The sequence below is a fragment of the Schistocerca piceifrons genome, chromosome 4 (assembly GCF_021461385.2).
Source record: "Schistocerca piceifrons isolate TAMUIC-IGC-003096 chromosome 4, iqSchPice1.1, whole genome shotgun sequence".
Lineage (NCBI taxonomy): Eukaryota > Metazoa > Arthropoda > Insecta > Orthoptera > Acrididae > Schistocerca > Schistocerca piceifrons.
In genome coordinates, this window is record NC_060141.1 from 645425079 (window position 1) to 645451481 (window position 26403).

The following is a 26403-nucleotide window of genomic DNA, read 5'->3' on the forward strand; positions in this document are numbered from 1 at the left end:
CACAACTAGCATTTTCCCTTCCCTGTTCCACTCCCAAACAGAACGAGGGAAAAATGACTGCGTATATGCGTCTGTGCGAGCACTAATCCCTCTTATCTTATCTTTGTGGTCTTTCCGCGAAATATAAGTTGGCGGCAGTCAGCCTCAAATGCTGGTTCTCTAAATTTTCTCAGTAGCCATTCACGGAAAGAACACCTCCTTTCCTCCAGAGACTCCCACCCGAGTTCCTGAAGCATTTCCGTAAAACTCACATGATGATCAAACCTACAGGTAACAAACCTAGCAGCCCGCCTCTGAATTGCTTCTATGTCCTCCCTCAATCCGACCTGATAGGGATCCAAAACGCTCGAGCAGTGGAGGAGGAGAAGATTAGTGTTTAACGTCCCATCGACAACGAGGTCATTAGAGACGGAGCACAAGCTCGGGTTAGGGAAGGATGAGGAAGGAAATCGGCCGTGCCCTTTCAAAGGAACCATCCCGGCATTTGCCTGAAGGGATATAGGGAAATCACGGAAAACCTAAATCAGGATGGCCGGACGCGGAATTGAACCGTCGTCCTTCCGAATGCGAGTCCAGTGTGCTAACCACTGCGCCACCTCGCTCGGTGCTCGAGCAGTACTCGAGGATATGTCGTATTGGTGTTTTATAAGCGGTCTCCTTTACAGATGAACCACATCTTCCCAAAATTCTACCAATGTACCGAAGACGACTATCCACCTTCCACACAACTGCCAATACATGCCTGTCCCACTTCATATCGCTCTGCAATGTTACGCCCAAATATTTAATCGACGTGACTGTGCCAAGCGCTACACTGCTAATGGAGTATTCAAACATTACGTGATTCTTATTCCTATTGATCTTCATTAATTTACATTTATTTATATATAGAGTTAGCTGCCATTCTTAACACCAATCACAAATCCTGTCCAAGTCATCTTGTATCCTCCTACAATCACTCAACGACGACACCTTTCCGTGCACCACAGCATCACCAGCAAACAGCCGCACATTACTATCTACCCTACCCAAAAGATCATTTATGTAGATAGAAAACAACAGCGGACCTACCACACTTCCCTGGGGCACTCCCGATGATACCCTCACCTCCGATGAACACTCACCATCGAGGACAACATACTGGGTTCTATTGCTTAAGTAGTCTTCCAGTCACTCACATATTTGGGAACCAATCACATATACTTGTACCTTAGTTAGGGTCTGCAGTGGGGCACTGAGTCAAACGCTTTCTGGAAGTCAAGGAATATGGCATCCGTCTGATACCCTTCTTCCATGGTTCGCAAGATATCATGTGACAAAAGGGCGAGTTGCGCTTCGCGGCCGGCCGGTGTGGCCGTGCGGTTAAAGGCGCTTCAGTCTGGAACCGCGTGACCGCTGCGGTCGCAGGTTCGAATCCTGCCTCGGGCATGGATGTGTGTGATGTCCATAGGTTAGTTAGGTTTAAGTAGTTCTAAGTTCTAGGGGACTGATGACCACAGAAGTTAAGTCCCATAGTGCTCAGAGCCATTTGAACCATTTTGCGCTTCGCGGGAGCGATGCTTTCTAAAACCGTGCTGATGCATGGACAGCAACTATTCTGTATCAAGGAAATTCATTATATTTGAACTGAGAATATGTTTAAGAATCCTGCAACAAACCGATGTTAAGGATATTGGTCTGTAATTTTGAGGATCCGTCCTTCTACCCTTCTTGCATATAGGCGTCACCTGCGCTTTTTTTCCAGTCGCTCGGGACTTTACGTTGGGCAAGAGATTCGCGATAAACGCAAGCCAATGCAGTAGTGTACTCTCTGTAAAACCGAACTGGAATCCCATCAGGACCTGGCGATTTATTTATTTTCAACCCATTCAGCTGCTTCACAACCCCAGGGATGTCTATCACTATGTCCTCCATACGGGAATCTGTACAAGACTCAAACGGCGCTATGTTTTTACGGTACTCCTGCGTGAAAGATTTCTCAAATGTTAAATTTAAAATTTCAGCTTTCGTTTTGCTGTCTTCCGTTGCCAGGCCAGACTGATCAGTGAGTGGCTTCCGCCTTCGACCCGCTTACCGATTTTACCTAAGACCAGAATTTCCACCGAGGGAGGTGGCGCAGTGGTTAGACACTGGACCAGCATTCGGGAGGACGACGATTCAATCCCTCGTCCGGCCATCCTGATTTAGGTTCTCCGTGATTTCCCTAAATCTCTCCAGGCAAATGCCGGGATGGTTCCTTTCAAAGGGCACGACCGACTTCCTTCCCAGTCCTTCCCTAATCCGATGAGACCGATGACCTCGCTGTCTGATCTCCTTCCCCAAACAACCCAAACCTCAGAATTTCCTTGGGTTTTCAGCAAGATCTTTGGTGGTTGTATCTGTATACCATCTACTGCACTCCCCTGACGTAAGCGCTCGTGAGTTCAACTCGCTTCAGAACTGCTACAAATTCGTCGGGCAATAGACCAAGCCGCTCGAACTGCCAACACAACTGGCACTGCGAAGGGTATCCTACGACTTCCACATCGCTGGAAACGGGTTATGCACAATGCTGGTGACTCTAATTTGAAGGTTATTAAAACTTTGAAAGACGTATCTGTTCTGTACGAGCTGTAAATACATAGTTGTCACCATTAAAGTTCCAACTCTCGTAGTTGATATCGAAATCTGCACGAATGTGATGCTACAAAAGTGATTATGTGTTACGATCGCAGCACGAGTCATGATGAAATCATTGCGGTGTGCCACCAGGAGGCGGACATCGCGATCGCGTCGATGACGATCACCTCGGAGCGGGAGCGCGTGATCGACTTCAGCAAGCCGTTCATGTCGCTGGGCATCAGCATCATGATCAAGAAGCCGGTGAAGCAGAAGCCGGGCGTGTTCAGCTTCCTGAACCCGCTCAGCAAGGAGATCTGGGTGTGCGTCATCTTCTCGTACGTGGGCGTCAGCATCGTGCTCTTCATCGTGTCGCGCTTCTCGCCCTATGAGTGGCGCCTGCTGCAGCCCGCCTTCCAAGAGCCCCCCGGGCTCGCATTCGTCAGCGGGCCCGGACCCTGCCCGGCCGACGGCGTCGTCGGCATCGGCGCCGTCGGGGTCGGCGGGGGCGGTGGAGCGGGCGGCGGGGGCGGCAAGGATCCCGCCGGCGGCGCGCTCACCAACGAGTTCAGCATCCTCAACAGCCTGTGGTTCGCCCTCGGGGCCTTCATGCAGCAGGGCAGCGACATAGCGCCCAGGTCAGCCTCATCCTTTAACTCCTAGTCACCTCAGACTGTGCATTTTCTGGTGTACGAGGTTTGTCCGGAAAGTTGAATAATAACTTTATTTTACAATTATTCAGGTATTACAATATGGTCTCCTTCAAATTACTTGCCCTGAGACGCGATACACTTTTGCCAACGCCGTTTCCACTGTTGATAACATTGCTGAAAGTGAAACTTCCTGGCAGATTAAAACTGTGTGCCGGACCGAGACTCGAACTCGGGACCTTTGCCTTTCGCGGGCAAGTGCTCTAACAACTGAGCTACCCAAGCACGACTCACGCCCCGTCCTCACAGCTTTACTTCTGCCTGTACCTCGCCTCCTACCTTCCTAACTTCCTACCTTCCAAACTTTACAGAAGCTCTCCTGCGAACGTTGCAGAACTAGCACTCCTGAAAGAAAGGATATTGCGGAGACATGGCTTAGCCACAGCCTGGGGGATGTCTCCAGAATGAGATTTTCAGTCTGCAGCCGAGTGTGCGCTGATATGAAACTTCCTGGCAGGAGACCTTCTGTAAAGTTTGGAATGTAGGAGACGAGGTACTGGCAGAAGTAAAGCTGTGAGGACGGCGCGTGAGTCGTGCCTAGATAGCTCAGATGGTAGAGCACTTGCCCGCGAAAGGCAAAGGTCCAGAGTTCGAGTCTCGGCCCGGCACACAGTTTTAATCTGCCAGGAAGTTTCATATCAGCGCACACTCCGCTGCAGAGTGAAAATATCATTCTGGATTGCTGAAAGTCTTCAGTTGTGATGTTGTTCACTTGCTGTGTCGTTTCCGCCTTGATGGCTTCCACATCTCCCAAGTGCCGCCCCCGAAGCACCATTTTGCATTTCGGGAACATGAAGAAGTCACACGGAGCTAAATCGGATGAATGAGGCGGATGGTCTGTCACGGTGATTGAGCTTCGGGCCAAAAACTCGCGCACAACGAGTGACGTGTGAGCGGGCGCATTGTCGTGATGAACGATCCACCTGCCCCCTTTTGCCAACTCCGGTCAAAGAAAACAATCAATATTGTCTTCACACTGGACCTTGATTTTCGCAACTTCTTTGTTCTCGGTTCTCCTGCTAGTTTCCACTCCTTGCTTTGAGATTTGAGCTCCACATCGAATTCGTTAAACCAGGACTCGTCTCCAGTGATGACTGGTTGAGAAACTCCCCTCGTTCCTCTGTTTCCAACCAATCCTCACAGCACTCAACCCTCTTTGCTTTCTGTTCTGGCGTCAAGAGCTTCGGTACGATTTTCGCACACAATTTGTTCATTTCAAGTTTTTGTCTCAGGATTTCGTGAACGATTGTTTTGGGGATTGACAGCTCGTCAGCAATCATTCTGACTGTCAATCTACGGTCTTTATGCATACAAGCCCGAATTCGTTCAACATTTGCGTCGGAACTCGATGTCGACGGGCGCTCTGGGCGAGGGTCACCGTTCACTTCTTCTCTACCATCCCGGAACCTTTTTAACCATTAGGTCACGGTTGGTTCCTTCAGAGAATTGTCTCGGTAAACCTGTTTCAAACACTCGAAAATCTCACGGCCATTCTTGCCTAGCTTTGCAAGAAACTTGATACTGACGCGCTGTTCCTCAATCAGAGAGAGCTACATGCCGACGGCAGGTGAGAAAGGGTAACTGTCAACAAGCTGCCGCACACTCCCACCTTCACGCAGAGTGCTCTGACTCGAACTGAGCGTTGATGGGATTGATTACAGCAGTAGTCCCACCTGGCGGTGACTGCAACTTGTAACACAAAGACATTATTCAACTTTTCTACGTATTTTCCGACCAAACTTCGTATAATCCAGATGGCGTATCAGTCGCACCACTACAGCCACGGTAACATCAGATCATGAATTTCCTGGCGTCCACCACAGTGGACATGTCACTCTGAGAACTATAGACCTAATGACCTCAGGACGTATGTTTCTTGATGATCAACCCATTGAGGAAGTCAGTTGTATTGCTGTAGAACAAATAAATATATCTACCGAAGCGATAAACTTCGATTTTGATTGGCTTTGAATTTATTTTAATTTAGAGCAAATATGTCACACGTTTTTAAACGTGCCCGTAATCCCTTAAGGGTTGAAACACCCTCCTTGAAAACTCAAAGCGCATTCATGATTTTTTAACCCAAAAAATCTACGCATCCTTATTTTTGTACGGATTTACAATAATATTACAACAATAATGTTCGGACGTGGAACCAAGGGAAGGCAGGGAAAGGTGTGGACGGGGCCTAATCAGTTCCCGTTGGTTGCACAGTAACCACATACACTTTATTTAAGGAAATATTAAAAAAAACATTCTTTTAAAAACATTGACTGTAACACAAGCTACACTAACGCCTGAAGGCCTTATTAAGAAAGAAATAAAAATTATTTGTCGGGTGAAGGCCACGAGCCATACTTTAGAACAATTAACGGCTGAAGGCTTGAATTACAAATTAAGACGACAATTACACGTTAAAAATACCAAAACAATTTTTAAAACAGTCATTTAAAAAAATTTACTCCCTGAAGGCATTACTAAGAAGAATTCAATTATTTGCCAGCTGAAGGCCGCAAGCAATAGGAATAATTTTCTTTTTAAACAATTGACATAATCAGACCAAATAAAGAAGGGGGTGATCCAGAGACAGTGCTCCAAGGATCGACATGGGAAAAGTTCCTAAAGCTGCGTAGGCGGTGAGACAGGTAGCCGAGCGTTATGCTCACGTAACAGGATGACAACTCAAACTGGGGTCAGTTTAAACGCCGACCAACCCTCTTACCAAATCCACCTAACATACGATAACCAGTAGGACGAAGAAATAATTCAGGCGAAGGAGAAGTGACAGACAGCACTGCGTCTGCAGAATCCGGCTTTTAAAACACCAAAAGGCCGAAGGAACCACTCCACAAATGCAGTACGCAGACAGCGTTAAAATAACTGCTCATTCAAACACACTAGATACACACGGACCCGCGAAAACAATCCCACCAACAACTCAAATAATTTGTTAATAATAGATTTCAGTTATCAGTCGTGCTTTTTATATTTTATTGGCAGATCTAGATTTCAGAAATAAACTAGCCATTCCCAATGCACTATCACTTTTGATCAATGCATGTAATGCCTGTTGGTCGGGCTTCATCCACAGTTCATTGAAAGGTGCCAGTGTGAATCGTCGACTGACAGCTTACTGCCATGAGGTCATTTCCACAGACGGACACACACACACACAAGTGAAGGTTGCACTACTCGAATATAACGATCCATTATACTTAAACTCGCTGAATCCGGACCTCGTCGTGGTCGTGCACTCTGGCGATCACATCTTTCCATCGGGCAGTGCATACATCGCCAGCTCCCTGGGCAAGTACTGGTGCTGTCGGACCTCACTACTGCTCCGTCCCAATTGAACTCGACACGCGACGACCCGGAAATACTAGAGGTCGCTCCAAAGATAGTACCACAGTACTCGCTATTGATACACACCGCTGCTGCCACTCACGGACAGACAATGCGAGCAAATGTGTTGGCGCCAGTGAACGGACTAAGAAAACGAGAGGTCACAATCCGAATGCACTTCGCCAACCTGTCAACGGCACAAATACGAGCCAGAGCACGGCTCAAAGGTACAAATAGCTTCCAATAAAACATAATTAAATCTGAAGAGGTTAAAATTTGAAAACTAAAACACACATCAAGCCGAAAAACGCACTGCGACACGAGATATTGTTAATTTCAAAAAATTAAAAGAAAATATACAGGGTGTTACAAAAAGGTACGGCCAAACTTTCAGGAAACATTCCTCACACACAAATAAAGAAAAGATGTTATGTGGACATGTGTCCGGAAACGCTTAATTTCCATGTTAGACCTCATTTTAGTTTACGGATGAGACTTCATTGCAACGTGATCAAATTGTAAATTTTCACAATCAGCATGTGTGGGCTGACGAGAATCCGCACGCAACTGTGCAATCACGTCATCAACACAGATTTTCTGTGAACGTTTGGGCAGGCATTGTTGGTGATGTCTTGATTGGGCCCCATGTTCTTCCGCCTGCGCTCAATGGAGCACGTTATCATGATTTCATACGGGACAGTCTACCTGTGCTGCTAGAACATGTGCCTTTACAAGTACAACACAACATGTGGTTCATGCACGATGGAGCTCCTGCACATTTCAGTCGAAGTGTTCGTACGCTTCTCAACAACAAATTCGGTGACCGATGGATTGGTAGAGGCGGACCAATTCCATGGCCTCCACGCTCTCCTGACCTCAACCCTCTTGACTTTCATTTATGGGGGCATTTGAAATCTATTGTCTACGGAACCCCGGTACCAAATGTAGAGACTCTTCGTGCTCGTATTGTGGACGGCTGTGATACAATACGCCATTCTCCAGGGCTGCATCAGCGCATCAGGGATTCCATGCGACGAAGGGTGGATGCATGTATCCTCGCTAACGGAGGACATTTTAAACATTTCCTGTAACAAAGTGTTTGAAGTCACGCTGGTAAGTTCTGTTGCTGTGTGTTTCCATTCCATGATTAATGTGATTTGAAGAGAAGTAATAAAATGAGCTCTAACATGGAATGTAAGCGTTTCCCGACACATGTCCACATAAAATGTTTAAATGGCTCTGAGCACTATGGGACTTAACATCTATGGTCATCAGTCCCCTAGAACTTAGAACTACTTAAACTTAACTAACATAAGGACATCACACACATCCATGCCCGAGGCAGGATTTGAACCTGCGACCGTAGCGGTCACGCGGTTCCGGACTGTAGCGCCTAGAACCGCACGGCCACTCCTTTGTGTGTAAGGAATGTTTCCTGAAAGTTTGGCCGTACCTTTTTGAAACACCCTGTATATGTAGAACATTACATCTGGAACATATATTTAGCAATCATTTATCTGGGAACGAATTATTTGACATCCCAACAAGACAACTGGCATCACGTGGATCATATTGGGTGAGCACAAATATATAATGTAAAGATATTTGTAGCTTATTTCTGGCAAATGTGTCTTTGAAATATCATTTCAGCGTAAGTTACTGAATTTGGTACTACTGATGCTATACGATTTGCTATTAGTCAAATATTTTAATGAAAACAAAATAATGCGAGTGGGCGGGTTCTTGGGGGGGGGGGGGGGTTGAGGGGTATTTCGAACGAAATAATGTTTCGGCAGTTCTTGGTGCACCACTGTAACATACCTTAAAAACCACAGAACTTTTATGCGAAATTCTTTTTCATATCTGTTACCGATTCAACAGTATCAATTCAGAAATATTGAACTCTGCTGTTTTTTTTTTTTTTTTTTCGAACGAGTTGTTTCACTCTCTCAAAGGTCTTTATAGGCAAGTATAAATCAATATGAGTCTCTTATTTTGCGCTACACTACAACAGATTCAAAACCGATCGAAATCGAATTGTACCTCTTGCCTAGGTTTACTTACGACGTACTTTTCCCTGTGTCCAACTCAGAATTCTGGAAAGCATTGGTCATGGTGTCCCACTGCAGACTGCTAACAGAGGTACAAGCATAAGGAATAGGTTCCCAGATATGTGAGTGGCTAGAAGAATTCGTAAATGGCAGAACCCAGTATGTTGTACTCGACGGCGAACGTTCATCATGGACAAGGGTATCGTCAGGAGTGCTCCAGGGAATCGTCATACGACCGGAATTATTATCTAAATACGTAAATTATCTGGCGGACAGGGTGGGCAGCTGTCTGCGGTTGTTTCCTGATGACGCTGTGCTGTACGGAAGCTACCGAAGTTGAGTCACTGCAGAGGTAGATAAAATATCTAGCTGGTGTCGTGAGTGGCTGCTAGCTCTAAATGTGGAAAAAGGAAGTTAATGCGGATGAGTGGAAAAGCAAACCCGTAAAGTTCGGAAGCAGCATTGATAATGTCCTGTTTCACATAGTCAGGTCGTCTAAATATCTGGGAGTAACGTTGCAAAGCTATATGAAACTGAAGGAGCATGTGACGATTGAGGCTGTTTATTTGGAGATTTTTCTTGATGAAAGGTCGACTTCGGTTTATTGGGTGAATTTTGGGAAGGTGTAGTTCATCTGTAGAGGAGACGGCATATAGAACGCTAGTGAGACTTATTCTTCAGTACTGCTCGAGTGTTCGGGGTACCTACCATGTCAGAATAAATGAAGACATCGAAGGAGTTCAATGGTAGATTGCCAGATTTGTTACCGGTAGGTTCGAACAACACGGAATCCTTGAACAAATGCTCAGTTCGAATACAATAAACTTTCATGAAACATAATCTTATGTCCTTGAATGAGCATGGTATTAGGAAGCATCGCTTTTGTGGAACTCAGCTTGTCCTTTTCTCACGCAATATACTGCGAACTATAGATGAAGGGCAACGGACAGATGCCATATTTCTAGATTTCTGGAAGGCGTTTGACACGGTACCCCATTGCAGGCTGTTAGCGTAGGTACGAGCGTATGGAATAAGTTAACAGATGTAAGAGTCGCTCGTAGAAAGGTGTCGAAGATGAGTGCCTGTAGTAAGGAACACCCGTCAGCAAAGGTTTTGCATCATCCCGGTTTCCAGAACTCCTGAAGATAGACGTTGACTGTGGATATTGTATCGCAGACACAGTCCCTTTTACTGTTCATAGATGTCACTAAACGCGCCTAAAAATGTAAACAACCATGCATGAGCAGCGCCTATTAGACGGAGGGGGCCCGACAGCCGATCAGTTCCAGTCATTCCGGCTGGAAGAAGATAAGCGGCTCGTGCTCTCTGTAGTTCAGCCATGCCTAGACGGTCAATACCGTGGTTCGATCGCTTTCGCATTGTTACTTTGTGCCAGGAAGGGCTCTCAACAACGGAAGAGTCCTGGCGTCTCGTGTGAACCAAAGCCATGTTGTTCGGACATGCAGGAGATACAGAGACATGGGAACTGTCGATGACATGCCTCGCTCAGCCCGCCCAAGGGTTACTACTGCAATAGATGACCGCTACCTAAGGATTATGGCTCGGAGAAACGAGGCCTGACAGCAACACTACCATACTGAATAACGCTTTTCCTGCAGCCACAGGTCGTCGTGTTACGACTATGCGCAATAGGCTGCATGATGCGCAACTTCATTCCCGACGTCCACGACGAGGTCCATCTTTGCAACCACACCATGCATCGCGGCACAGATGGGCCCAACAAATGGCGAATGGACCGCTCAGGATTGGTATCAAGTCCTCTTAAGAGGTGAGTGTCGCATATGCATTCAAACAGACAATCGTTGGAGACGTGTTTGGAGGCAACACGGTCAGGCTGAACGCCTTAGACACACTGTCCAGTGAGTGCAGTAAGGTGGAGGTTCCCTGTGTTTTGGTGGAATTATGTGGGGCCGACGTACGACGCTGGTAGTCATGGAAGGCGCCGTAACGGCTGTACAATAAGTGAATGCCATCCTCCGACTGATAGTGCAACCATATCGGCAGCATACTGGCGAGGCATTGGTCTTCGTGGACGACAGTTCGCGGCCCCATTGTACACATCTTGTGAATGACTTCCTTCAGGATAACGACATCGCTCGAGTAGAGTGGCCAGCATGTTCTCCAGACGTGAACTCTACCGAACATGCCAGGGATTGGTTGAAAAGGCCTGTTTATGGACGACTTGAGTCACCAACCACTCTGAACGATCTACGCTCAATCGCCGTTGAGGAGTGGGACAATGTGGACCAACAGTGCTTTGTTGAACTTGTGGAGAGTATGCCAAAACGAATACAGGCATGCGTCAATGCAAGAGGACGTGCTACTGGGTATTAGAGGTATCGCTGTGTACAGAAATATGGAGCACCGGCTCTGAAGGTCTCGCTGTTTGATGGTACAACATGGAGTGTGTGGTTTTCATGAGCAATAAAATGGCGGAATTGATGTTTATGTTGATCTCTATTCCAATTTTCCGCACAGGTTCCGGAACACTCCGAAGCGAGTGATGCAAAACTTTTGTTGATGTGTGTACAAGACAGACAAATTTCTAGTTCGTGTGATGAGTGGCAGCTAGCTCTAAATGTGGAAAAATGTAAGTTTGAGGACGAGTAAGAAGAACAAACGTGTAATGTTCGGATACAGTGTTCCTAGTGTCCAGCTTGGGCCGTCAAGTCATTTAAACATCTGGGCGCAACGTTGCAAAGCGATATGAATGGAACGAGCATGCGAGAACTGTCGTAGGGAAGACGAATGGTCGACTTCGGTTTATTGGGAGAATTTTAGGGAGGAGTGGTTCACCTGTAAAGGAGACCGCATATAAGACGCTGGCGCGACCCATTCTTGAGCAATTCAGAGGCGGGCTGACAGATTTGTTACCGGTTGGTTCGAAAAAAAAAAAGTGTTACGCCGATGCTTCGGGAACGCAAATGGGTATCCCTGGAGGGAAACCTACGTTTTTTCGAGAAACACTGTTGAGAAAATTTAGAGGACCGGCATTTTAGGCTGACTGCCACACGATTCTACAGCCGCCAACATACACTGCGCGTGAGGACCACGAAGATAATATACGACAAGTTACAATTGATACGGGGGCATATAGGCGTTCGTTTTTCCTTCGCTCTCTTTGAGAGTAGAACGGGAAAGGAAACGACTAGTAGTACAGGGTTGCCTCCGCCATTCACCGTACCGTGACTTGCATATTATCTACGTAGATGTAGATTGCTACGGAGACGCTTAGGGAACTGAATGGGAATCCCTGGAGGGAATGTGAAATTTTTTTCGAGGAACACCATTAAGAAAATTCAAACAATCGGCATGTAAAGCTGATTAAAGAATGATTTTGCTATCGTTAAATGTATATTTCATATGGAGGCATAAAGACAGCCGTTTTTCACTCGCAGGAAAGGAAATCATTAGTAGTGACACAGGGTACCCTTCGCAAGGCACCGCGCGGTGTCTTGCGTAGTATGTATGTAAACGTAGATGTAGTTTTAAGGTCGGTATCTTCGCTGCAAGCCTGAAAATAGAGAACAAGAATTTCCTGGTTACCAGCCCTGTGAACAGGTCACTCTCGCCACTATAGCTGTAGCAACCTCAGAATGTGTATTTCCTAGTTACCAACCCAGATGAAGGTTAATTTTACCACTGTAGTCCTACCAACATTAGAACGTGCATTTCGTCTCACCCAACTCAGTGGGTAGAATGTGCATTTTCTGGTGTCGATCTTACTGAAGAATCTCTCTTCGGTCATATATTTCCTGGTATAAAACTCAGGTGAAAGGTCAGTTTCATCGTGGCAGCTCTGAAAAGCTCAGAAAAAGCTTGTTCAGGGGATCAACCTAATGAGTAGGAATGTCTCACTACTGCAGTTGTGACAACCTCGGTGCATGCAATACCTGGGTTCTAGTCCAGATGACCAGCCAGTTTCACCACTGTTGTCCTATTAACCACAGGACGCGCGTTTCCTGGTGTCCAATCCAATGGGCGAATCAGTGTCACTGATGTAGCCCTGGCCAAAAGAGATCGTACGTTTCCGTATTTCCACTGGAGTTGATCCTAGTTTTCTGCACTACATCCTATAACTGATCTTGTCTTTAGCAGAAGTTACTGCCAGTTTATTCTCTGGACTGGAACCTAATACCGTGCTATAATGACAATTGAATCATACGCAGAAGTATTGTGTGCTGCATTGGCTGTAGCCATGGAACTGAATTTAGTTTCAACAAGACCGAGAGAAAGGTCAGAGGTCAGTTTCTCATGTACACAAATGTTACGGTAAACACGGGACACCTTTGTAGCATGGAATTTCATTTCATAAGTTAGCTTCGTGATAAGTTTGTACCTTGATATTATTATCTTTTTATTTACTTTATTTCATTTTATTGGTCACATAATTGAAAGCAATACACTTAATACTCATAAGTAATGAAATAAAGCTGTGGTTGTGCGAAAATTAGGCGACTGAATACTTCCCCAAGTGTTTCCGTGTCCCAGATGCCACACGTCTTTGTGATCTGTAGTGACAGGAGAAGTGGTCTCAATCAGCAGTCTCGAAAGAAAAGTTTAGTGCAGTGATCAGCTAGCTTCGTTTAGGTAAAGGAAAAAGGATTTATATCATTTCTTCAGTCCAAGTTTAATAATTCAATTCCGAAAACTTCTAGACCTTATAGTCTTGCGCACAAAGCTTGAATAATTTCGTAGTAGATACCCGTAAGTCCAAAACTAGCGTTTATTCAAAAAACGTCACCCCATTCCAACAAAAGATGCTCTATTGTCTCCTAGTACAATACAACTCCGAATGAAGATGATCATGTGACTGAAACAATTCAGCAGCTTTGGGCCGAATACATTGAAGTCAGACAAAAACATTGAAACTGTGGAATACTGCTCACCCAAATTATTTTTTCGTATTTTCATTTAATTTTGGCAAAATATAAATAATCTCTGTGAATAATCTTTGTTCCTGATGCGGCAAGATTCGGCAAAGGGCCTCATCGTTTCTTTTAAGTGCACCCAGGTTTCAACAAACCCCTCGACTCTTTTTTTTCCGGTATACATTTTGTCCATGACTGAATTACATAATGTGTCGGTCGATCATGGACAAGGCAGAAATCGAGAGGGAAAAAAAAAACTCTGTTTCATAATTTTGTTCTGCGAACGTACATACTCATACACTGCTGTTGTTACTTGACTCGACCAACACGGAAGACAGGCGATTTGTCAGGTTAATGTGTATGGATAAAAATCCTATGTCAAGATTGCTAAAACTCCTTTATTGATTACTGGTTTCAGCTCATCGAAGAGCTATCTTCAGATCAATAAAAATTATTACTTATTCACGTGTGTATCAGCCACCAGGCATCACAATCTTCATAATCTGTTGAGCTGAATCGCTCTGGTTATCGTTTACAAACATAAGTTCTTTGAGTACTCTGACAGCCGTAATACAGCTGTTTACTGCAGTGTTTCGTGTGATACGCCTTATTTACACCCACACATGGAATATATGACAGTTACCATTGTCAGTCACTTTGCATCTAAACACAAGTGTGGCAGTATGAGCACTGCAGACGTATATGGTAAACGTTGTACGTTACGTAACCATGACGAGCCACTTTAATGGCCGGCCGTTGTAGCCGAACGGTTCTAGGCGCTACAGTCTGGAACCGCGTGACCGCTACGGTCACAGGTTCGAATCCTGCCTCGGGCATGGATGTGTGTGATGTCCTTAGGTTAGTTAGGTTTAAGTAGTTCTAAGTTCTAGGGGACTGATGACCTGAGAAGTTAAGTCCCATAGTGATCAGAGCCATTTGAACCATATGAACCACTTTCATGTGTAAGCAACAAGACCGATTCAGCTGAACAGATTATGACGATGCATGAGACCTCGTGGCTGATACACATGTAATTGAGCAGTAATTTTTATTGATCTGAAGATGCATCATCAATGAGTTGAAACTGCTGATCAGTAAAGGAGTTTTAGCGATCTTAACTAGGAGTGTTATCTACACTTTTTTCATACATTTGTACCTCAAATGGAGGCCTATGTTTCATATTAGACTTCTTTTAGCGAGGAATGTCATATTGTTATGAGCTTCCCTGCTGCTTCTGACCCTCTTGCTTCGTCCTTCGTGAATTAATTTCCTTCCAAAGTAGCACAATTTCATCAGTTCACCTACGATGTCTTGCAAGCGTTATTATGTACAGAGCGGTCACAGATTTTGGACTGTACATTTTGGATTTCGTTTTCGTATACCTTGAACATAAATTTACGAAGCGTTTGGATGTGAAGGCAAATTTGAATTTGTATGAAGGCAATCTGTGGGAAAATTTACAGTAGTCAAGTGAAATAGCCAAAATGAAATGCAGACAAAGAAAAACTGCATTCCTAAAAAGTCGAAAAAAGCTAAGTTTCAAAGTGAAATCAAGACTGTTTCGACTGCAGCGTAGTCTAGGAAGGAGGGGAGAAATCGTTTTTTGAATACGTAAAAAGATGTAATATATGTCATCACCGACTTTTTTTTAGTCATAAGTCTTCTGACTGGTTCTTGTATTAACATTTTCATCCCTGTGCAGCAATTAGACGAACGTTTTCAATTATTTGTTACTTGTGGTCCAATACATGTCTTCCCCTGCAGTTTTTAACCTTGCTGTTACTTCTTGCTGTCTTAATTTATGCCATATCTTCCTCCTCCGTCTTATTTTCATTGTTTCGATATGCTTATTCTTCCCCGATTGTGCGGAGAACTTACTCATTCCCGACCTCATAAGTCTACAGTCCACCTAATTATCAATACTTCATATTCAGCCTCATCCGAAACATTTCGATTTTCTTCGTCTGTGCTCTCACAGTCCATGATACAGTATCATACAATGCTGTGCTCCAAACATCACTGATCAAACTTTGTTAATAAAAGTGAAATGCGTCTGGTCTAACATTCAGTTAAACTGCAGTTCACTGAAAAAATTTCTTCCTCGATTAAACTCCACAGCAACAAATGACACTACTATCATTATGGTGACTAGTATGTCCCTCTAATCCGTGTGCGGCCGATACACAAGGAATCCAGAGGTCTTGTAATGATCGGTTTGAGTAATCTCTCATACAACCTTTAGCACTTTGCTTGCAGTAAATGCTTGCAACAGCTTCCGTGATTCACATCTAAAATACGAGACTAACAAATGTAGCAGACTATTATAACGACAGGTACTGTGTATTCTTGTCAGAGGATAGCCTTTATTTGAGGTTACATTTAATTCTTTCTTTCAGTAAAATGACGGTGTACCTATGCATTCACATTATGATATTGATTTGAACATACACGGCCGCTAATTATCAGACCATTGTAAACGGTAAAGTAACACACAGCAAGTCTCACCTCTTCTATCATTGCTTCATGGCAGCAGCTATGAATCCTGCGGTCGCTGCACTCGAGAACAGCGGCAGATGGGATATTAAAAAAGTTTTCTCAAACTTACACATTTCGTGAAAGTCTTCTCGCCTTTGCGCGCAACTTACAGATGTAAAACAGGAGAAGCACAAGGCTGGCTAAAAACTGCTCCCACTGGTAAAATTCCGAGAAGTTTCACGTCCGGCTTACATGTTCGGAGATGAGCCGTTGCTTCTTTCGTGCCACAGACATTTGTTAAGGTACAGGAAATCCCTAGACGAAACTTCTTTTTTTAAGGAAACAACAACTTATATAGTGTAAGAAAGATACGAAAGCATGAAGCAGAAAAAGAAAACTTGACAATGCATTATCAAGAAATTGAGAAATAGTGCTTCACTCATTCCATTCATTTCACCCACTCAGCCTCTGATTAATAATGTCTTTCAATCCATACGCGCAAATTTTGACGGTTTCTTCTTCTAGCTCCTTTTTTCAGCTTTCGGAAAAAATTTCTGCGGATCACAGGAATCTTTGCCGTCTCCTACAATTTTCGCTCTCTACAGATTCCTGTAATGGCACAGAAGTTATTCCCTGACGGCTGGACACTTTCCTGTCATTCAGTCCCTTCTATTAGTTAAAATTTTCGAGTATTAATTGCTCGTCTTTATTGCAGAGACTCTTCTCATTTCTAGTAACTACACTTAATTTACTGAAGTCTTTTGTGACCCCACATCTTAATCCTTCGTATACTACAAATGATTAACATTGTTTCGTAAGTCTATTCCTGTGTATGGTAGTTATCAGTTAACGGATACTCATTTCATAGGGTGCTGTAAATCTTCCAAATCGTCACAGGCAATAACAATGTCGTGAGGGAAACTTAACATTCATATCATTTCATCCTCAACTTTTATGCCACATTGCTTTATCTCCTTCAGTGCATCTTCGATGTATAGACGGAACAGTAGAGGGGAATTACTACATCCTTGCCTTACCCCCATTCAATCCCATGACTACCGTTTCTATATTCCCCTCTTAGTTCTACATAAACTCTTTCGTTACAGCAGATACCTATTTTTCTGAGGTTTTGAAATATCGCGTGAACGAATAATTTTTCTAGGTCGTCGGATCCTACCAGAAGGTAAGAAATTCCAAGTTTAAAATAAATCCCATTTGGTATTTTTTCTGAGAAAAGTTCATTCATTAATGTCATGAACGACAATTTTTTGACACGAATAGTGCACAGCCAAATAGCATCTACAAACTCAGACTGTACAAGGCAGAGTGATGCGACCGACATAATTGTTATGTTATACTTTAACAACCTGGCAGATGTCGCTTTTTCTGAGTTGAAAATTTTCAAAAGTGATAGGTTTACCTGTGATGAACTTCTATTTTCCAGAAATTCTTTTCTTGATATTGCCAGTCTGAATTTTGCTGCGCAAATAAAAAAACTCATCATTTCCCTTCCCTGAAGCAAATTTGTGAGACGTTGCTAATGGTATTCCTACTGATATTCCCGATTTAAAAGCGATCGTCAATCAATCGAAGATGACTGTCAACCATGGAGTTGATATTCCAACTGGCATTTAGGTTATGAATTTTTGTGCGCCAACCATAGAGAAGGCTTACAGAAAAAAACTGAATCTGACTGGTTTAGTTCATGACATTTTACCAAACCGCTGTAGCGAAAATTTTTTGTCAGTTCAGTGACCTCAAAGCAAAAAAGAAAAACTTCCGAACATTTGAAAATAACTATTTGAACTGGGTGAGGATCAGCTACATAGGCTTTACGGATAATAACATCATTAGTAAGTGAAGTGGATGTACAAGGGGTTCCCATGACCATTTTATCATCGTCTCGACGCAGTGTGCAAGTGATGTTCACTGAGTCCCTCGATTACAATGAATAGTGTATTTCGAATGGTGGCTTTAACTTTCATTTATTTTACCTATGTAAGTTAGCACCACCGATAAACCCCTTAATTAAAACAGTACTAACTAAAACCTAAAGCACGTAGTACACTTTAAGACAAAATAAGGACGTACCACTAAGGAATTATACGAAAGAGACGGAAATAGACAGATGTGGTGTATACATACAGACAAACAAATGAATACAATTTCAGACAAATTGGATCATTTATTCAAGAGAGAGAGATTAAAAAATTGAATATGTCAGTAACACATGGTCCTTCACTTTCCTTCATGCAAGCCGTTATTAGGTTTGGCATTGACTGATAGATTTGTTGGACAACTTACTGAAGGCTATCGTGCCAATTTCTGTCCAACTGGCGCCCTTAGGTCGTCAAAATCCCGATACCATTGAAGGGTCTTGCCACAATGTTCCAAATCTTCTGAACTAGGGAGAGGTCCGCCGACCTTGCTTGCCAAGGCAAGCACGAAAACAAGGAATGGAAGCTCTCGCCGTATGCGGCTGGGCAATAGCTTACTGAAATGTAAGTCCTGGATTGCTTGTCGAGAAGAGAAACAAAAGGGGGCGTAGGATATGGCCTGGAATCTCACTCACTGGAGTACAATTGTCTTCAGTGGTGAGTTCTGCTTCGAAATGAGCCCTGGTGTCCAGCAAAGTCTGGAGATACTGCGTGCAGTGGTGGGATGCAAAACCGGTAGCCACCCTCCATACCGCGCAACAACCCAGAATGTTGGTCCGAGGTTCCAATTCTTTCCATAGCAGGACCCTTTCTGTAGTCAACCGCGGCACCCAACAGCACAGCGGTACCTCAAGCATATACACTACCGTTTTTTGTTTGTTTTCTTTTTCCCTTTTCGACAAGCAATCCCGGACTAACATTTCAGCGAGATATTGCCCACCCGCACAAGGCGAGAGTTTCTACTCCTTGTTTTCGTGCTTGTCTTGGCAGGCAAATGGACGGATCTCTTCCTAGTTCAGAACGTCTGGAGCGTTAAGGAAAGGCCTTCCAATCGTCTAGGGATTTTGATGATCTAAGGGCGCCAGTTGGACAGACCTTGGGATGATATCCGTCGGAGTACATCCAACAAATCTGTCAATCTACGTCAAGCCGAATAACTGCTTGCATAAGGGCTAAAGGTGGACCAATGCCTTGTTGACTTGCTCAATTTGTGAAGTTCTTTCTTTTGAATAAATTATCCAATTTTTCTGAGACTGCCGGCCGGTGTGGCCGAGCGGTTCTAGGCGCGTCAGTCTGGAACCACGTGACCGCTACGGTCGCAGGTTCGAATCCTGCCTCGGGCATGGATGTGTGTGATGTCCTTTGGTTAGTTAGGTTTAAGTAGTTCTAAGTTCTACGGGACTGATGACCTCAGATGTTAAGTCCCATAGTGCTCAGAGCCATTTGAAGTATTTTTTTTCCTGAAACTTTAATGGTTTGTTTCTCTGTACATGTATATCATATCTACAAATTTCCATCCAATTCAGATAATTTCTTCTTCGTACGGTGGTGCGTAAGGGTTTTCTTTTTTTAATTTAGCTAAGAGCCTAACGACGCAGCGTATAGCTTTACGTATCAGCTCATAAGATATACATGTAAGGGAGCTCACGAAACAAGTCAGTATGTCTGAGCAATTCGACTTTGCTCGTGATGTCTCTAGAAACAAGTAACAAACCGACCTCCAATGCCGCTTTTTGTGCATGTAAGCTGATAGATTAACAACACAGAGTCGCTGGAAATGGTATTAATTCTGAGCAGTTCCCCGTTGCGTCCAATTTGCACCTAATCGCCAGCATATGCCCATGAATATCCATCTTCTAGCTATCGACGAAACCAGTCGTTGCTTAGCTGCAGGCAAAGAGGCCATCCCGCTCTTTCGTAACAGCGTACGGATCCGCTACGAAGTAGAAGAAGCTTTGAGAAGAATTTGCACATCGCAACTGTCTGTCTTAGTCAGAGCGGAAACTTTGAAGTGACTGGAATTAGAAGAGTGTCTGCAGATACCTACGTTCGCATTGCCGTTGGTATAACGGCATAATTGATAGAAATTAAGCGAAAGGGCAATATTACTCATAGATGTCACTGAATACGTAGAGGATATACTGCAGACAAACTCTCCTGCTGCAACTGAAGTAGAATTTATCAGTAATAAATAAAGTATGTTGTCATTTTATTTGGTGGTTAAGACAAAGATAAATAAATGCTAACATTAGCCGGTCGTGGTGGCCGAGCGGTTCTGGACTCATCAGTCCGGAATCGCGCTGCTGCTGCAGTCGCAGGTTCGAATCCTGCTTCGGGCATGGATGTGTGTGATGTCCTTAGGCCAGTCAGGTTTAAGTAGAGGACTGATGACCTCAGACGTTAAGTTCCATAATGCTCAGAGCCATCTGAATCATTTTTTTGCTAACATTAATTCATAAAAATTATGCCAGACATTCAGTGTTTTTAAAAAAGATTTGTCTGGCTTCACAAGACTTCACCGGGGGTGAATTTTAACTTATGTAAGGAAAGTAAGAGATTATCGTGGTACCATTAATAAGTTGTCAATTCGTATGGTTGCTTTTAGGCGTCTCGGGAGGAGCTAGAGCGCTCGCATATTCTAATGGTTTTTGATGTAAGTGCGAGAATATTATGAAAATTTTATTTTTCAATAGGACGTGCCATCACTGCAGTGGCACTTCCAACATTTAACAATGAGCTTCCAGAACAATGGGTCTGATTTTGTGCTCCGTCATTGGCTTCCAAGGGCTCTTGATCGATAGAACGATGGATCTGATCTTGTACTGGACCATTAGCTGCCAGGGGCTCCTGATCGCACACTCTTAGATGTTTACTTAGCTAAAAGTTCGTGTAATAATCTGCCGGTGTGCGTCCCCTTCCAGCAACTTTGGGGGACTTCCGCGCCCCACAGTTTGATTACAGTCCGCATTTTTTGTCATGTGTTCAGTGGAGAACACGTTGAACATTTGTGGAAAATAAATAAAAATGACTCCAAGTGCACTCTTGTAAAAGACATACGCTTGCAATATCGGATGACTTTTTTGGCATCAAAACTTTTGCAGTCCTATGCATTAGTTAAAATTTACCCGTAATTCTGCCTTTAGACGTATAGAGTACATGCACGTGTAAAATCGGACAATTCTTTTGTATGGAATAACTTGGAAATCCTAAGCGTAAGTTAAAATTCATCCCTAATTCCGTCTTCATTCGTGCAGAAGACACAGTCTTGACAAGCAGAATAAACTGTTTTCAAATACTCTCAATAATGTGCCACATACCGGAACTATGAGCGGAGGGAAGACTGAGTATAAAATGGGTTTCATTGTCTATGACATTCATCATTCATGAACGTTTCTAGTTTTAGTCTTAGATGGAGCTCAGAGTGCCAATTTGTGTGAAAACGTGGATCTCGAACATGGGATTGAGCTCTGCAGCGTGGTGCGCAGGTCGATCTCGGGCCGCATCGTGGGCAGCGTGTGGTGGTTCTTCACGCTGATCCTCATCTCGTCCTACACGGCCAACCTGGCCGCCTTCCTCACCGTCGAGCGCATGGTGGCGCCCATCAACAGCCCCGAGGACCTGGCCTCGCAGACCGAGGTCGAGTACGGCACGCTCTACCATGGCTCCACCTGGGACTTCTTCAGGGTAATCAAGGACACGAGTTGTCCTCCTTCACTGCTTAGTGTTTCTTCGAAATATGATATTGGTGAATGAGTACGAAATCGCGTCGTGTGTCAGAACACACTACCACATAACGTTATTTCTCACCTTTCAGCAGAAAAAATATCAGTTGGAATCGCTTCCTGTTACAAAGCAGTCTTGAGATGTCCGATGTTATAAAAGAATTTAGGAATAATCTTCTCTGTAGAATATCTATTTGATGTGTCTCACAGATTACGCCCCCATTGAAATGGAATACGTATTAAAAAAAAACAAAAAAAACAAAAAAAACAAAAAAAAACAAAAATACATGTAACTTAGTGCTAATACAGTAAATATTAATGGAAGCACGTTTTCGCTTTCATTCTCTCACTTCTTTCTTCTAGTTTATTTATCAACTATCAGTTTTGACAATACTTTCAATCCCTGACATATCTGCAGCAAATCGTCATTCGTGCCACTAAAATCACCATGCCTTCACTCTTTCTTCGATCACGCGAAACCAAAGTACGCCTGTATGTACTACCGCATGCCCTACTATGCTTCTTCCCTTCTTATGATAGGACTCATTTACAGATTTTTGTCTTCTATAGTAATTCCTGGGATTTTATTACTTGTCACTGCTTTCGCCCTTGAAATTGATTTTTATTTATGAAAAATGCCGAATTTCTTCACGGTACAGAGTTCACGCTGAACTCTATGTTGCCCTCTGTCTGTCTTGGCAAGTCAATTGAACCATAGAAAGAAGACTAAGCCATATCATTTTCAATTGGACCATCCTTAATAAAACACTGTGGCCTTCAAACAAACTTCGGCTTGATTACAGCATTAGCTTTACCGAGCGAGGTGGCGCAGTGGTTACACACTGGACAAGCATTCGGAAGGACGACGGTTCAATCGCGCGTCCGGCCATCCTGATTTAGGTTTTCCGTGATTTCTCTAAATCACTCCAGGCAAATGGCGGGATAGTTCCTCTGAAACGGCACGGCCGACTTCCTTCCCCATCCTTCCCTAATCCGATGAGACCGATGACCACGCTGTCTGGTCTCCTTCCCCAAACCAACCAACCAACAGCATTAGCTTTCAAATATTAATTCTGATATCACTATTCTTTCTTTATTGACCACGTACTTTTATCGTACAGATCCGTGCCGTAAACATATAGATTTGGATTATATCATTATTAAGTCTCACCATCAGTCGATCTCTTAAAAAACGTGTCTTCGCATACCATTCTTCTGATATGGTGTTTCCTGAAACTTCGTGACAGATTAAAACTGTGTGACTGACCCGCAGTCGAATCTAGAGCCCTTGTTTTTCGCGGGCAAGAGCTCTACCGTCTTGAGCAATCCGGCCAATACTCACCACCCGCCAGTGCTTCAGCCTCCGAGTCCTATTTGGTTCGGCACACGGACTTAATTTGCCAGAAAGTTTCAACAGTGAAAATTTAATTTCGATTTCTTTCTAGATTTTTCCTCCCTGCCCACTTTCACAGTCCAGTGTCCCGTGCTTCAAACACAGAGCTACGGAAACGTTCTTTATCAACCTCTGCCCAATGCTTACCATCAAAAGGTGACATTTTTTTTCACGAAAGAAAACACCTCTTCACGTGTATCCGCCTGCTAAACTTAGAAGTCATTGGAGTACAACATCTTCTCAGAGAGCACGCATGTCTCTCAGTACTTTGGGAGTCCTGTGGACCTTGTATATAATCCATTGATACTTTTTCTCAGCACTCTGTGCAAAAATGTGAAAGTATATCCAGATGACGGCCGACATTGAAGGCTTGTATGTAAAGTTCCTTTTCCTATTTATATCCTTCCGTTCCTTTTCCTATTTATATTCTTCCTTTCCTTTTCACTCGATGATCACAACGACTTTTGCCATAGCACCCGAAGAGCTGCTCGCACCTTTCTCGAGCTCTCCTAAGTCTGTTAATCTTTTAAGTTTCTGCTCATGTACTGAGTTATTGTTTTAGCTCGTAATTCGTGATTACTTTTCCTCTACAACCAATAAAATCCTTTGATCCTTTCTAAAAATCTAATTTACGTTTTGTAGATATTGTTTGAGTCTATCTGAAAGAGTACCGTCGTCTCATTTCGTTACCACCGTTATTCCAATGTTCTTGTATCTTCCCACTAATGCCCCCCCCCTCTTTAATATTTTTACCACATTGTCCTTACTGTAAATTACTGTCATACGTAACGAGCAAAAGTGTACCACCGTTAAATAGGAGTGTTCTGTTTACGGACTACATTGTTTTTCGTTGCAGCGGTCACAGATCACGCTGTACAGCAAGATGTGGGAGTTCATGAACTCACGCAAGCACGTGTTCGTGCGCACATACGACGAAGGCATTAGACGGGTGAGGACATCCAAAGGAAAGTACGCGCTGCTCATCGAGTCTCCCAAGAACGACTACACCAACGAGCGGGAGCCGTGCGACACGATGAAGGTCGGCCGCAACCTGGACGCCAAGGGCTTCGGGGTCGCCACCCCCCTAGGCTCTCCCCTCAGGTACTCCACGTGTGTCTCATCTGGAGCTACAGCTCACGGCCATTTGTACGCCCACGAATACTCTGATTCTGGTCTCTACTGGATTTTATTTACATGCTACAATGTTTCACACGCTTGATCCCATGTACACTCATGCTCATAAATTGAGGATAATAGCAGAATGTGGTGCCACACAACATGGCACTATACAAAACTGGCGCTAATAGCATAGGCAAATAGGGAACACACACGACACAGATCTGTTAAGTCCACGGTATTGGTGATATGTGAGAAAAACGTCCCGAAATACATGTGCTACAAAACGCCACTGTTTCCTGCGCATGTACACCGACATCAATATGGGATATGACGACCATGCACACGTACACAGGCCGCACAACGAGTTGGCATACTCTGGAGCTGGTGGTCGAGCAGCTGCTGGGGTATAGCCTTCCATTCTTGCTCCATTGCCTGTCGGAGCTCCTGAAGTGTCGTAGGGGTTTGAAGACGTGCAGCAATACGTCAACAGAGAGCATCCCCGACGTACTCTGTGCGGTTTAGGTCTGGAGAACAGGCAGGTCACTCCATTCGCCTGATATCTTCTGTTTCAAGGTACTCCTCCACGAGGGCATCTCGGTGAGGCCGTGCGTTATCATCCATCAGTAGGAAGGTGGGACCCACTGCACCCCTAAAAAGGCGGACATACTGATGCAAAATGACGTCCCGATATACCTGACCTGTTACAGTTCCTCTGTCTAAGACATGCAGGGGTGTGCGTGCACCAATCATAATCCCACCGCACACCATCAAACCACGATCTCCATATAGATCTCTTTTAAGGACATTTGGGGTTTGGTATCTGGTTCCTCGTTCACGCCAGATGAAAACTCTGCGATAATCATGGTTCATACTATAACTGGACTCGTCCTTGAAAATAACCTGGGACCACTGTTCCAATGACCATGTATGTGTTCTTGACACCAGGCTTTACGAGCTCTCCTGTGACCACGGGTCAGTGGAATGCACCTTACAGGTCTCCGGGCAAATAAACTACGTCTGTTCAGTCGTATGTAGACTGAGTGTCTGGAGATAACTGTTCCAGTGGCTGCGGTAAGGTCCCGAGCAAGGCTACCTGCAGTACTCCGTGGCCGTCGGCGGGCACTGATGGTTAGATATCGGTGTTCTTGTGATATTGTACACTGTAGATGTCCCGTACTGTAGCGCCTGGACTCGTTTCCTGTCTGCTGGAATCGTTGCCAAAATACTGAAATCACACTTTGGCGCACACGGAGGGACCGTTCTAAGACCTGCTGTGTTTGACCATCCTTCCAGTCACCCTAGTATTCTACCGCTCATAACGTCATCAAAATGTATTCTTTGAGCCATTTTCAACACACAGTCACCATTAGCACGTCTGGAAACGTCTGCACACTTACTCGCTGATCCGTACTCTGACGTGCACCAACACACCTGTGGGTATGTGGACTGCTGCAGCGCCACCGTGGGACGACCGCATCGTCATACCCCGAGGTGATTTAAACCCGCAATGTGTCCACCAGAGCGTTGTTTCACCATGTATCAGCGTTATCATTAATTTATGAGCACGAGTGTATATTTACATAAATGTACATCGTGAACTAAAACTCAGTCGAAAAACTGTCAGAAGTGGTAGTAAGGACGACAACAGAGAAAATAAACGGTTCAGTAAGTGAGTGCTCCAGTAGGGAAGATGACAAAGTACTCGAAGCTCTTAAGTTATGTATTCTACAGTCAATGATTACTAAATGATTTTTCTTATTTTGTTCCATACTACAACCTCTGGAAGATTGTCGGAGTTCTGCTTCACCCTGTAGAGCCTGCAAATCACTGTACAGTGCTACCAGGCAACTGCCTGTCCTTTTCCATTAATGTATGAAGAGAGTAAATGTGTCCCTATGTGACTTTACACCTTAGAGTCTCATGTTATTCTGATTGTTCTCACACGAAATATGCAAATGCTTGGTCTGCCTCAAACAGAGGTGTTCCAGGATCAGCCAGCGGGATTTCTCAAGAACAACATTGTCTTCCTTTACAAAGATTCCCCTTGAAGACTCGCCATATTCTCTGTCAACAGTTAAGGCCTTCATCAATCTGTTACGGTTCAAATGGCTCTGAGCACTATGGTACTTAACATCTGACGTCATCAGTCCCCAAGAAATTAGAA

The 26403-nt window shown here is 44.2% G+C and overlaps 1 protein-coding gene across 1 annotated transcript in view; it reads left to right on the plus strand.

The window, feature by feature from the left end:
- Positions 1 to 26403, plus strand: part of LOC124795275 (glutamate receptor 1-like) — a 504894-nt gene that overhangs the window by 465094 nt on the left and 13397 nt on the right. The window contains exons 13-16 of the mRNA XM_047259221.1: positions 2752 to 3058; positions 3116 to 3236; positions 21491 to 21689; positions 23977 to 24221. Of these exons, the coding sequence (XP_047115177.1) occupies positions 2752 to 3058; positions 3116 to 3236; positions 21491 to 21689; positions 23977 to 24221 (872 nt within the window). The remainder of the gene's footprint in view (positions 1 to 2751; positions 3059 to 3115; positions 3237 to 21490; positions 21690 to 23976; positions 24222 to 26403) is intronic.